This window comes from Manacus candei, unplaced genomic scaffold, assembly GCF_025592945.1.
Source record: "Manacus candei isolate 608988 ecotype Guabito, Panama unplaced genomic scaffold, ASM2559294v1 h1tg000040l, whole genome shotgun sequence".
Lineage (NCBI taxonomy): Eukaryota > Metazoa > Chordata > Aves > Passeriformes > Pipridae > Manacus > Manacus candei.
The window spans coordinates 1,095,998-1,108,272 of record NW_026138088.1 but is presented as its reverse complement, the minus strand read 5'-3'; the positions used below and the strand labels follow the sequence as shown (position 1 = coordinate 1,108,272).

General features: G+C 63.8%; 2 protein-coding genes across 2 annotated transcripts; one reads left to right on the top strand and one right to left on the bottom strand.

The window, feature by feature from the left end:
• Positions 1–948: 948 nt before the first annotated feature.
• On the bottom strand, positions 949–5,153 carry P3H4 (prolyl 3-hydroxylase family member 4 (inactive)). The gene is made up of 8 exons (XM_051794658.1): positions 4,566–5,153; positions 3,019–3,168; positions 2,729–2,900; positions 2,528–2,656; positions 2,269–2,414; positions 2,113–2,196; positions 1,799–1,940; positions 949–1,710 (listed from the first exon to the last, which is right to left on the bottom strand). Exons 1-8 carry the CDS (start codon positions 5,067–5,069, stop codon positions 1,700–1,702), a joined length of 1,338 nt encoding a protein of 445 aa, XP_051650618.1. The 5' UTR covers positions 5,070–5,153; the 3' UTR covers positions 949–1,699.
• A 1,396-nt stretch (positions 5,154–6,549) lies between these two features.
• Positions 6,550–12,254, top strand: FKBP10 (FKBP prolyl isomerase 10). The gene is made up of 10 exons (XM_051794666.1): positions 6,550–6,901; positions 8,061–8,206; positions 8,499–8,688; positions 8,849–8,994; positions 9,110–9,299; positions 9,542–9,687; positions 9,819–10,008; positions 10,332–10,474; positions 10,635–10,798; positions 10,939–12,254. Exons 1-10 carry the CDS (start codon positions 6,690–6,692, stop codon positions 11,122–11,124), a joined length of 1,713 nt encoding a protein of 570 aa, XP_051650626.1. The 5' UTR covers positions 6,550–6,689; the 3' UTR covers positions 11,125–12,254.
• The last annotated feature ends 21 nt before the right edge of the window (positions 12,255–12,275 follow it).

Below are 12,275 nucleotides of genomic sequence, written 5' to 3'. Positions count from 1 at the left end.
GCATCCCACCTCCGTGTCCCTGCTCATGCCCCTGCATCCCATCTCTGCACCTCTGGCACTGTCCCACAGTGCAGCTCCTGCTCAGCATTCCCAGGAGCGCTGGTCCCACCTGGCACCTGCACATCCACTGGCTGCAGGTGGGAGCAGGGAAGGGACCCCTGGAACCCCAGCTTGGGGCTGCAAGGGGCTTTGCCCAGTGCCAGTAGGTAAGTGGGATCAAGGAGCCGTGTTCTCCCACGTGAGTTTGGGGCTGGCAAAAGGGACACGGTGCCCAGGTGCATGTCAGAGCAGGGCGGAGGCCCTGTGGGCCCAGTGCCACCCTCACCCAGCTGTTGGGAAGATCCACGAGCCTTTGTCCCCTGGGCTGAGAGCTTCCCACTGATCCAGGCGCGGGTGCTGCCGGCCACACCCACCAGGCTGGCGCTCCCCTCCCGAGGTGGCTGTGACCCATGGGTGACAAACCCCAGTCCTCCCGAGGGACAGGACAGCCCTGCCAGGTGCAGGGTGCTGCGGGTGGTCCCCCCAGCACTCGCTGCCTCCTCGAGCCCTACCTGTGGGTCTGGGGGCTCAGCCCTGCAGAGCTGGGGAAGCCCTGGTAAATGGGGGCTCTGGGCAGGGCAGGGTGGGGTGCTGGCAGCCTCCTGCCACCACCTTCCTTCCATTCCCGTCCCTTCCCTCCCCCGGGGCCAACGCTGTGATTCAGCCTCTCGGTTTCAGTTCTCCCAGCCAATTTCCAAGTGCAGCGGGAATGTGGAGGGAGGAGCGATCCCAGGGTGGGCACAGGTCTGTCAGCACCAACAGCAGCCCCCCATGGGCCCCCAAAACACCCTGATGCCGGCAGGAGGGAGGTCATTCCAACCTGCCACCCCCCACCTACATTGGGGCACACAGGCCTGTCCCTCCCCCTCCAGCAGCACACCCCAGCCCGGGAGCCTGTGGTGGAGGCACTTGTGGAAAGACTGGTACGGATTTTATTAAAGTTCAGCACCAGTAAATATTTAAAAAAAGAGCAACTGTGCAAGTGGGGAAATATTAAATTAACAGAGCTTAAGGCTACAGAGGGCTGGTGTGGCAAAAATTCAAGGCACAGCAGGGCACGGGCACCACAGTCCCCATGGTGCCACAGGGACGTGCCACACCAGGAGCCCCCTGTAGCACCAGGCTGGGGCCCAAGGGGACCTGGGCTCAAGGGACTGGCAAATTGCCTGGGAGGCTGGAGGGACAGGAGTAGGAGCCCCAGAGAGGGGCAGGACTGGCTCCAGCAGCATCGTGCGTTGCTCCTGGAGCAAGGGGCAGTCCCCAAACCCCTCATGACAACACAGGGGTCAATGCCTGTGCACCATCCACAGGTCCAGGGAAGGAGCTGAGGGATACAGCAAATCCCTGTGCTGTGGGGCACTGCTGTTGGCCAGGGCTCCTGGGGACACTGGGGACAGGGGTGGCCTGGGGGGAGCTCGTGGGCAGGCAGGGAGGTTCAAGGGTGCTCCACCGACAGGAATTGGGCTCTGCCAGGGCAGCAGACATCCAGACAGCAAAGGCAGCCCTGCTGCAGGACCCTGGGCAGGATGAGCCCTCCTCCACAAGCCTGAGTGTCCATGCAGTGACTGACAGGAGCCTGAAGTCCAATGTCCCCGGGATGGCATCACAGAGCCACCACTGTCCAGCTCTGTCAGGGCCAGGCGCCGTTTCACCTGGCTCATCACAGGACCTCTGCAAACAAGGAGGGTTCAGTGGCACTGGGACACAGGCAGCAGCCCCCCCACCCTCCAGCACAGCCCCCAGCCCTTGTGTCAGGAACCTTGGTCATCTTTGTCCCCCTTGGTCTTGGGCTCCTGCCACCACTCTGCGAAGAAGCCTTCCTCGTAGTCTCCTTCACCCTCGAACTCGCTGTCGGAGGGCAGGTCCAGAGCCTCCAGCCCCTCACCACCATCCACCTCCATCTGCAATGAGGGAGGGCGGGAGGAGGCAGAGAGGCTGCAGCCTTTGCTCAAGGGCTGGTTTGGGGAGTCAGACACCCCACCCGAGAAAGGGCCCTGCCCCGGGGTACCCACAGCACCCCCCACGCCACCCAGCACCCCCAAAAGCATCTGTCTGCACCCCACCATCGGGTACCTCATCATCGGCCTGCAGGAACTGCCGAGCGAATTCCAGCATCTTCTTCTGGGCGGCCGTCTGGTTGTGGTACCGCACGGCTTCCTGGGGGAGAGGGGCTGCGTCAGCCCCCCCGCAGGCACAGAGCCACGGGACAGGGGGCTGGGGGGTCCTCACCGGCCGTGGCTCGAAGTCCTCCTCCTGCAGGCGCCAGCGCTCGCGGTGGAAGCGGTAGTAGACCAGGTTCTGCTGCATCACGGTGTCGCCCGGGTCGAAGAGCATGTAGCTGGAGACGCTGCGCACCGCGTCCTGCACGTCGTTCACTGCGGGTGACACGGGGGTGACACGGGGGTGACACGGGGGTGACACTCTGCCCGGGGCCCACAGCACCCCGGGGCGTCCCCGGGGCAGCCTCCCCGCTCCCTCAGGCACTCACACTTGTAGTAGGCAAACTGCAGGTAGTGGTACATGGTGGCCACGAACTTCTCCACGAAGTAGCCGCCCACGTTGGGGGTGAGCTCGGTCTCGCAGTCCACCTTGCACTGCAGCACGCTCACGAAGTGGTCTGGGGGGAGATGTCAGGCGCTGCACCCCTGAGCACCCCCCCGGGGTCTGCCATCCCCCAGCGCCCCAGTACCTGCGATGGCAGGGTAGAAGTCCTTGAACTCCTGCAGCTCGTAGGCGCCCTCGCAGCCGGCCAGGCAGTCCTCGTACGCCTTGTAGTACTCGGCCAGCGCCTGCTCCATGTCGGCCGCGCTGCTCCGGAAATCCCCGTTGTTGTACAGCTTCACCGAGCGCACGAATATCGGCTGCCAGGGGCCAAGCGGGCACTGCTTAGCGAGGGGGAGCTGCTTCCCTCTGGGTTTGGCAGGACCAGGCATGCACCGAGCCCTGGGGAGCCCCTCTCCCGCCCCATCCACTCCTCACCTCGTAGGGCTGAGCCTCCAGGTCAACCAGGTATTCATCCACATCCAGCATCGTCTTGTAGTAGTTCAGGTACCTCAAGGTCATCTCATGCTTGGGGTTCTTCTGCAGGAAGGTGTGGGCAGCAGACACTGCTTTCTCGATCTTATTTGACTAGGGAGAGAGGAAGAGCTGGTGCAGAGACCTGCTGCAGGGCAGCCGGGGCTGATGCTGCGGCCCAGGTGGGCTGAGCACCCAGAGGGGGTGCAGGGCACAGGGACAGTCCTTGCAGGGAACAGTCCCGCACCCATGGTGCCAGCCCCGAGCCCAACAGCCCACTGGCAGTGACGATGGACGGACAGGATCTGGGAACATGGACATCACAGGTCACTCCAGCCACACCAACCTGGGGTTGGTGTCCCACACGGGGACAGCTCAGCCCCTCATGGGCCTCCACATCCAGCTGGGAGTGATCCACGTGGTGCAGGATGGATCCACGTGGTGTGGGTTTGATCCACACATCCGCTCTTCTCCAGCATTGCCACCAGCCCAGGCTGGCCCCTGCTGCTTTGTGGGCTCTCAGGTTGCAGCTTCAGGGGAGGAAGTTGGTGAGGTTGGGGGGGGGAGGTGGGTGAAAGATCTGACCATGAAGTGGGTTTGGGCCAGAGCAGCAAGAGGAAAAGACATTAAGGATTGGGACAGGCTGTCCCTCAGCACTGCCAGGTGAGCATTAAAACAGCACTTGCAAGGGCAGGTGGCCAGGGATGGGACCCTGACCAGGGGACTGCCCCCTGCCAGAGCCACTTTGGCCAGCACAGGGTCACCCCGGGGCGATTCCTTATGAAACCTCCCTCCACAAAACCTCCGTCCACGTAACCTCCCTCCACGTCTGCACCGTGGGGCCAAGCAAGTCCTTCTCCCTGAGGGAGCATCCTGACACGTGTCTCACCACAATCACAATGGCACTGAACCACCAGCTTGGGCCCCTCGGCTGGGGCAGCCCCTGTGCCCCCTCCCCAGGCAATGCTCTGCGTGGCCAGGGGGACCCTGGGGAACCAGGGCAGCACAAGGGGGGGTAGGGAGACACAATCACAGGGCCCCCCAGTGCCGGCTGCACCCCTCACGTCCTGCCTGATACGTCCCAGATGACGCTGACGTGCCATGGTGCAGGAGCAGGATGGAGGAGCCAGGGGAGGGTGGGATGCCAGATGGGGAGTGAAGGAAGTGGGGTGCTGGCTGGGAAAGCACCTGAGAGCAGGGTGCAGGATAGAGGGGAGCAGGGTTCAGGGGGTGCAGGATGGGGCAGGGAGGGGTGCAGGGCGTGCAGATCAGGGCGTGCAGGCTGACGGTGTAGGATGGGGGCACAGGATGGGGATGCAGGATGGGGGTGTCGAAGAGGAGGTACAGGATGAGGGGCACAGGCTGAGACCCGGGAAGGGGTGACACAGGAAGGGGTGTGCCCAACCGGGGGCAGAGCAGAGAGTGCAGGATGGAGGGGCTAGATCAGAGTGGGGCAGGATGGAGGCAGAGGACCCCCCACCCTCGCCCCCCCGCCACTTGCGCCACCTCACCTTGAAGAGCGCGTAGTGCAGGTACTGGTAGGGCTGGCGGCGCTGGAAGTCGCGCAGGGTCTGCGCGGGGGGGTAGCGCAGCTGGAACACGGGCAGCTCGCGCTTGCAGGCGCGCAGGCAGCCGGCGCGGAGCAGCAGCCGCCCGAAGAGCCGCATCTCCCGCTCCCACTCCCACGCGGGGTCCCGCTCCGCGCGGGGCTCCTCGGCGGGGTCCCCCCACCCCGCGGGGGGCTCTCCGGCGCAGCGGCGGTGGCAATGCGCCTCGCTGTCCCGCAGCAGCCGGTGCAGCCGCAGACTCGCCTCCAGCCCCCGCGCGCTCTCCGCCCACTGCGCGTCCGCGTACTGAGCCAGCGCCCGCGCGTAGGCGCCTTGCAGCGGCTCCAGCGCGGCCGCGGGGAACCCGCGCACGCTGTACTGCTCGTACTGCGCCGCGCACAGCCCCGCCGCCAGCACCGGCAGCAGCAGCGCCCGCACCGGACCCGGCACCGGCACCGCGCCGCCCATCCCCGCCGCCGCCGCTCGCTGCCCGCGCAGCGTCCGCGCACCGCCCCGCGCAGCGCTGCACGCCGGGCCCCGCGCAGGGGGCGGGCGGCGGGGGTGGGCGGTGCGTGGCGGGCGCGCAGGGTCTTAGTGCGGCTCCGCCGGCGCCGGGGCTTGCGCGCAGGGGCTGCGCGGGGCGCGCAGGGGAGGGGCGCGCAGGGGTTGCGCGCAGCGCTCGGGAAGGGGAGTGACCAGCGCTGTGCACCACGGAGCGAGATGAGCTCGGTAACACACTGCACGGGACCCCCCAGGCCTGCGGTGCCCGGAGGTGGCCGCGCTGCTGGCCAGTGCCAAGCCTGAGGCCACACGCCCTGCGCTGTGCCAGATCCTGGCCCCAGGGCTGTCCCACGCCAGGCCTCGGCATGGCCACACTGGCCCCGGCCCAAGCCCAGTGCTTTGTCGCCGGCTGGACAGTGGTGCTGAGGGATGTCAGAGTGCAGGGCAGGAGCCAGGACGCTGCTGAGGTTTCTCCCGTGGAGCAGAGGCTGTTGGCAGTGCCCAGCACCGCACGTGGCTGCAGTGCCACCATCCCTGCCAGCCCTCACTGTCAGAGCCAGGCCCGGCCCCCTGTCAGGACATGGGCAGAGCCCTGAGTCCTCCTGAGCTGCTCCGAGCAGTGCTGAGGTTGCTCAGCCCTGGTGTGGTGTGTTGGGGGGCTTCAGAGCACCCCAGGTCCAGGGTGAGGGAGCCAACGGTGCTTTGCTGGAGCTTTTGCTTTCATCGGCAGTGCTGAGCCTCAGAGAAGCTGGGTTTGGGCTCACAGCCTGTTGCATTTCCCACCTGGCACTTGCTGAGGGCTCTTGCCAATGCTTTGGGGGGAATGGGGATGTGTGGGCAACACCTCTGTGTGTGTTGGAGGCTGCGCTTGCCTGGGAAGGACTGTTAGAAGGAGAGTTTCACATTTTTAACTATTGCCATTCAGTAAAGGCTCCGCCAGGAAGAGACACATTATTAAAGCATTTAATTCCTTCCATTTACTCTCCCAAACTGGTGGGACTGAGCAGCAGCATCCTGGGCTGAGTGTGATGACCTGGCGGTGGCAGGAGAAGGAAGAGGAAGAAGAGGAGGAGGAAGAGAAAGAGGCGCGGCAGCGCTTGGACCCGGGGCCGGGCCCGCAGCCGCGCAGACACTCCCCAAAGGCTCCGTCAGCTTTTCCTTCGGAGGAGGAACTGCCCAGGCAAAAAAAAAAAAAAAAAAAGAGAAAAGAGAGAAAGTTAAAAAAAGAGAGAAAAAAAAGACGTGGAGGAGGGAGAATGGGTAAAAATACGGGGGGGGGGGGGGGGTAAAGGAAAAAAAAAAGAGGAAAAACAAAAGAGGGGACAAAAATAACCCCTCCCGCCGTGGATCGTTCTCTCCCGTGGTGTCTGTTCCCGGCACTGAGGGGGGAGCGCGGGGGGAGCGCGACGGGGCCCGGACACGTCTACAGAAATTCCAAGAGGGCCGGGCTGGGCGGGCGCAGGGGAAGGGAAGGGAGGGAAAGCGAAGGGAAGGGGCGTCCCGGGCAGGGAAGGGGCGTCCCGGACCCCCCTTCTCCGCCTTCCCCCCGCCGGGCCCTTCCGCCGCCGCAGCCCCAGCGCCGTGGCCATGGCCCCGGGCAGCCGCTGCCTCGTCCTCCTCCTCCTCCTCCTCCTGGGCATCCTGGGGGCCCCGGCGCTGGGCAACCCCGGCCCCCTGGAAGACGTGGTGATAGACAGATACTATATCCCCAAAATCTGCCTGCGGGAGGCGCAGATGGGGGATTTCATTCGCTACCACTACAATGGGACCTTTAAAGATGGCAAAAAGTTTGACTCCAGGTATCGCCCGCGGCTCTGTGCCGGCTGCATGCGGGGGGCAGCTGCGGCGGGACCCTGCATGTCTCCCCCAGCCCCCAGCCCGCATCCCGGGGCGGGCGGGCAGCTGCGGGGACCCCGCATGCATCCCCCAGCCCCGGGACAGGGGCAGCCAGGCCAGGGCAGGCAGCTGCCCGCTCCAGACAGTGCCCAGATCCCCCCCAAGAAGGGCTTTTGGTGGGTGCTGGGGTGAGCACATGGACCCGGGGAGCCCTGTACACGTGTCAGCCTGGGGGGGCCTCAAGCAAAGCCTCAACCCAGGCTGCAGCCCCTTCCCCCAGCCCCTGCCCGGCTGCCCTGCCGTGTCCCCCAGCTCCCCCCAGCCCCTCGGGGAGCCTTGCATGCCCTCAGAGCCTGTCCCGGGCACAGGCAGGATTTGGCCCTAAGTGGGAAGTTCTGCACTCAGGAACATGTATCTGCTTGTGCTGCACAGGCAGGAAAACACTTAAAGCACTTTGAGACGTGGCAGTGGAGAAACCTTTCATTACCCCAGAGGCTTTGCTCCACTCAGTGTCCCTTGGCCCTGCATCCCTCCTGCTCTGCCCACACTGGATGGGACCTGAGCCTGTGGCAGCCCCTGGTTTGCAGCACCGTGAGCAGGGGGAGAACCGGGGACACAGAAACAAGGGGATGAAGGATTTCGATTTACCTGAGGTGTCTCCACTTACTTCTTGGAGTTTTTCAAGATCCAAAAATAAAAACAAATCTGCAGTTTAAGAATGAGGCCGGGACGTGTTCTTTCCTCCTTGCTGCACAAAGCTCCAATGTGCCATATGCAAAATGGTTTGGAAGCAGCAGGAAGCCTGGGAGCTGCTGGCGTCCAGCCCAGCTCTGTGGGTGAGACCTGGGGAGGCAGCTGATGGGTTCTGGAGGTGCAGGGTCAGGCTGGGGCCCTGACCAGTGCTGCAGGGGGCAGCTGCCCCCCAACAGTGCAAGACAGAACCCATCAGGATCTGTGTTTTTGAGCTGTGGATTCTACCTGCAGCACAGAGGCTCGTGGGCTGTGGTGGGCTACCTGCACCTCGGGGAGGGGGCAGCCCTGTCCCCCCACTCTGCCCCCCCCTGCAGCTTTGGGAGCTTCATCCTTTTTTGCACCTCTGACGGGCCTGTCCCTTCGCCCCAGCTATGACCGAGGGGCCACAGTGGCCGGCGTGGTGGGCGTCGGGCGGCTGATCACCGGCATGGACCGGGGGCTGCAGGGCATGTGCGTGAACGAGCGGCGTCACCTCATCGTGCCGCCCCACCTGGGCTACGGCAGCATCGGCGTGGGTAAGGGGCCACGGCACGGGGGGATGGAGGGGGCAACCCCCCCGGGGCCACTGTCAGCAGGGTTCTGGTGCCCACCTGGCAGCTCCACGGCCAGGGCAAGTGGTGCTGAAGCAGGGCTTCCCTGGGAATGAGGGGTCCTGCCCCCAGTCTGGGCTCTGCTGCTTTCCCAGGGGCTGACATGGGTCTCCAGCAGCCCTGAGCAGGGGTGGGATCAGGAGGGCTTCAGGGGACAGAGCCTGGGCTTGGTGCTGGTCTCACCTGAGGTGCTCTGTCCTCACTGCCATCTCTTTAGCGGGGCTGATCCCCCCAGATGCCACCCTGTACTTCGATGTGGTCATGCTGGACATCTGGAACAAGAACGACAAGCTGCAGGTCACCACCGTGTCCAAACCCGAGCGCTGCAACCGCACGGTGGAGAACTCGGACTTCGTGCGGTACCACTACAACGGCACCCTGCTGGACGGGACCCCCTTCGACTCCAGGTACAGGGCACTGCAATGCTCCTGGCCTTGGGGCACGGGGCACTCCCTGCTCTGCTGGTGCAGCTCCATGGCCCCCAGACCAGGCTCTGGCATGGCACCACTCCGGCTGGGGGTGCTGGTGTGGCCCTGGAGCCATCCCCACCCTCATTTCCCCCACCAGCTATAGCAAGGGCAGCACCTATGACACCTACGTGGGCACCGGGTGGCTGATCAAGGGCATGGACCAGGGCCTGCTGGGCATGTGCGCCGGGGAGAAGAGGAGCATCATCATCCCCCCGTTCCTGGCCTATGGGGAGAAGGGCTATGGTGAGCTAGGCCCCAGCCCCACCCCTTCATACCGGCCCCTTCCCTCCCAGCTCTGCCCAGAGGCCCTGTGGTGCAGCAGGACCCTCGTCTGGGCTGAACCATGTTCCCTCCCCAGGGACTGTGATCCCACCGCAGGCATCGCTGGTGTTCAGCGTGCTGCTGGTGGACTTCCACAACCCCAAGGACGGTGTCTTCCTGGAGCACCTGGAGGTGCCACAGCCCTGCAAGCGCCGGGCTGTGACCGGGGACTTTGTGCGGTACCACTACAACGGGACACTCATGGACGGGACGCTCTTTGACTCCAGGTGTGGGGAGAGCCCCTGACATCCCCTCCTGCCCCATGGCTGCAGGGAGAGTCTGGAGAACTGGCGGGGAGGAGAGGGTGGTAACGGCATGAAACAGGCTGAAAAGGATAACACCTGTTTGCTGCATCCCTAGGAAGAAGGTTTGCCCCTGCGGGAGCAAGAGAGGCTGGGGGAAGGGGTGCGGGTTGGGGTGCAGGGGTTGGGGGGGGGATTGATGGCACTGGGGGCCTCTCTTGCTGCAGCTACTCCCGCAATCAAACCTACAACACCTACATCGGGAAGGGCTACATCATCCCCGGCATGGATCAGGGCCTGCAGGGGGTCTGCGTGGGAGAGCAGCGGCGGGTGGTCGTCCCCCCACACCTGGCCTACGGGGAGAACGGTGCAGGTAAATGTGCAGAGCCCGGGCTCCGAGGGACAGGCACATCACAGGTCATGGGAAGAAGCAGGGAAAGGTTTTACCAGCCTTACAGCACTCCAGCAGCTCTCTCAGCAGCCCTCCTCGTCCTCCTCTTCCAGGGGACAAAATTCCCGGCTCAGCCGTGCTCATCTTTGATGTCCACGTCATCGACTTCCACAACCCCGCAGACCCCGTGGAGATCGAGACCGTGTTCCGGCCCGAGGGCTGCAACGTCACCACCCGCGACCGGGACTTCGTGCGCTACCACTACAACTGCTCCCTGCTGGACGGCACCCGGCTCTTCTCCTCGTGCGTGCCCCGAGCTCACCTGTCCTTCCCGGGGCTCAATCCTGGCCGGCGCTGAGCTGGGGCGGGCGGGCACCGGGCAGCACTGGGAGCATCCGCTCTGCAAGGGGCAGCACCGGGGCATCGGCCACGGGGCAACAGGGAGGAGGGTGCAAGGTTTGGGGGCACAGCGGGGTGGACGTGGGGGTGACATGGAGAGTGGGGATCTTTATGGCATGGATGTGGGATTTTAGGGCGTGGCGGGATGGAGGGGTTGGGATTTCAGGGTTCCCTACTGGATCCAAGGGGCTTTCTCACCTGCACTGTCTTCTCTGTGCCTCCTGCAGCCACGACTACGAGAAGCCCCAGGAGGTAACCCTGGGGGCCAACAAGGTGATTGAGGGGCTGAACAGTGGCCTCCTGGACATGTGTGTGGGGGAGAGGCGGGTGCTCATCATCCCCCCCCACCTGGGCCACGGGGAGAGCGGAGGTAGGCGAGTGTCCACTGATGTGGGCGACACAAACTGGGGGGTTCAGCCTTGCTGAGCCCCCTCAGGGCCCTGTCCCCCCTCACCCTGCTGGGGCTGGGGGGTCAGGGCCGGGGCTTTGCTGTGCTCCCCATGGTGCTGGAGCCTTCGCCGTGTTTCCAGCCCGGGGGGTGCCCGGCAGTGCCGTGCTGCGCTTCGAGGTGGAGCTGATCTCCATGGAGGAGGGGGTTCCCGAGGGTTACCTCTTCATCTGGCACGGGGAGCCACCGGCCAACCTCTACGAGCAGATGGACCTCAACAAGGACGGGGAGATCCCCGCTGACGAGGTGAGTGGGCCCAGGGCGCCGAGGGACTCCAGGCTGGTGCTCTGGTCCCTGCTGTCCTTGGCACAGGCTGTGGTCTCTCTGCCCTGCCCGGTGCTGGATGTGCAGAGCCAAGCAGCATCTCTCCCCTCTCTCCTCTCCAGTTCTCCACCTTCATCAAGACCCAGGTGGCAGAGGGGAAAGGCCGCCTCATGCCCAGCTCTGACCCAGAAAAAGTCATCGCCGACATGTTCCAGAACCAGGACCGCAACCAGGACGGGAAGATCACGCCCGAGGAGCTGAAGCTGAAGTCAGACGAGGACCAGGAGAAGATTCACGAGGAGCTCTGAGGAGCAGACCCTGCTGTTCCTGGAGACAGGACTCATCCTGGCCGTGCCATGGCCGGTCTCCCATCCCAGCTGCCCAGGGAATCTGCCCCTGCCCCTCCTCAGCCCTGCAGGGAGGCAGATTTTGATTTTCCCCCCTTTCTATTTAACTGAGGGTATTTTGATGTGTTCCTCCTGGGCAGGAAAACTCAACCCCCAGCTAATAAACCCAGGCAAGAAGGTGTCCCCTCCCCAAACCCCTTTGTCCTCCACCAGTGACTGCAGGTCCTGCCCCCCTTGCCCACAAGTGCTGCCTTGGGGGGCAGGAAGGATGTGGGGGGACTTCCCCTCACCTCCACCCCAGCATTTTGTGGTTTAGGGTTGGGGGTGGGGTTTTTTTTATACACACACTTAAAATTCTGTAGAGAGAAGAATTAGAGAAGACTTTTGTGCCGGTCCCTGCTCTGTCCTCACTGCCTCCTCCTGGGACAAGAAGCTGGAAGGGGCTCAGGTTCCCAGGGTGAAACCCCAATACTCCACAGGCATCTGCCATTCCAAAAGTCTGGGCCCCCCAAAACTCCAGGGATGAGACCTGGCAAACCCCTCACGAGCTGGGAGAAGGGGAACAGATCTCCTCTTCCTCCAGGCCCTCAGGGAGCAGCATCATCCCCCTCCACATCCTCCCCACCCCCTAGCCCTCAGTGACTGAGATAAATCAGCCCAATTTTGTTTCAATGCCTAAATGCAGGTCATGACCTCGGGGTGCTCAGGTTCTCCAGCTGGGACTAGCAGGGCTCCCAAAACCTCTGCACGTTCTGTCCTGCAGACAGGGATAGAAGGAATGCAGGAACCCACCAGTGCAGAGGGCAGAGTGACCCCCTCAAATGGTGAATCTACCTTGCACCAAATAAATAATTCCTCCTGGTTCCCAAGGAGTTTGCCTGTGTCGGGTTACTTTGCCATGAAACATTCCTGCATGTTGGGGCAGCGGTGCAGGGACCAGCCTTGGCAGTGCCCAGGGGGATTCCAGGCTCCAGCACCTGCTGGGTCCAGTAGGAGAAACCAAAATCCTCTCCTGGGATCCTCCAGCAAAGCTGCTGGAGCTTCAGCTCCAGTGCCCAGTGAGGGCTGGGGGGCTCTGGTGGGATGGAGGGACCCTGATCTGGGGAGTAGAG

Bases quoted from the DNA above. Each gene is read 5' to 3' on its own strand.
- P3H4 (XM_051794658.1), bottom strand. From the start codon at position 5,069: ATGGGCGGCGCGGTGCCGGTGCCGGGTCCGGTGCGGGCGCTGCTGCTG. The intron at 2,197-2,268 runs GTGAGGACCCCC...CCTCTCCCCCAG, and splicing joins AGGACTTCGAGCCACGGCCG to GAAGCCGTGCGGTACCACAA. The intron at 1,941-2,112 runs GTACCCGATGGT...CCCTCATTGCAG, and splicing joins TCCTGCAGGCCGATGATGAG to ATGGAGGTGGATGGTGGTGA.
- FKBP10 (XM_051794666.1), top strand. From the start codon at position 6,690: ATGGCCCCGGGCAGCCGCTGCCTCGTCCTCCTCCTCCTCCTCCTCCTG. The intron at 8,207-8,498 runs GTAAGGGGCCAC...CCATCTCTTTAG, and splicing joins CTACGGCAGCATCGGCGTGG to CGGGGCTGATCCCCCCAGAT. The intron at 8,995-9,109 runs GTGAGCTAGGCC...TTCCCTCCCCAG, and splicing joins CTATGGGGAGAAGGGCTATG to GGACTGTGATCCCACCGCAG.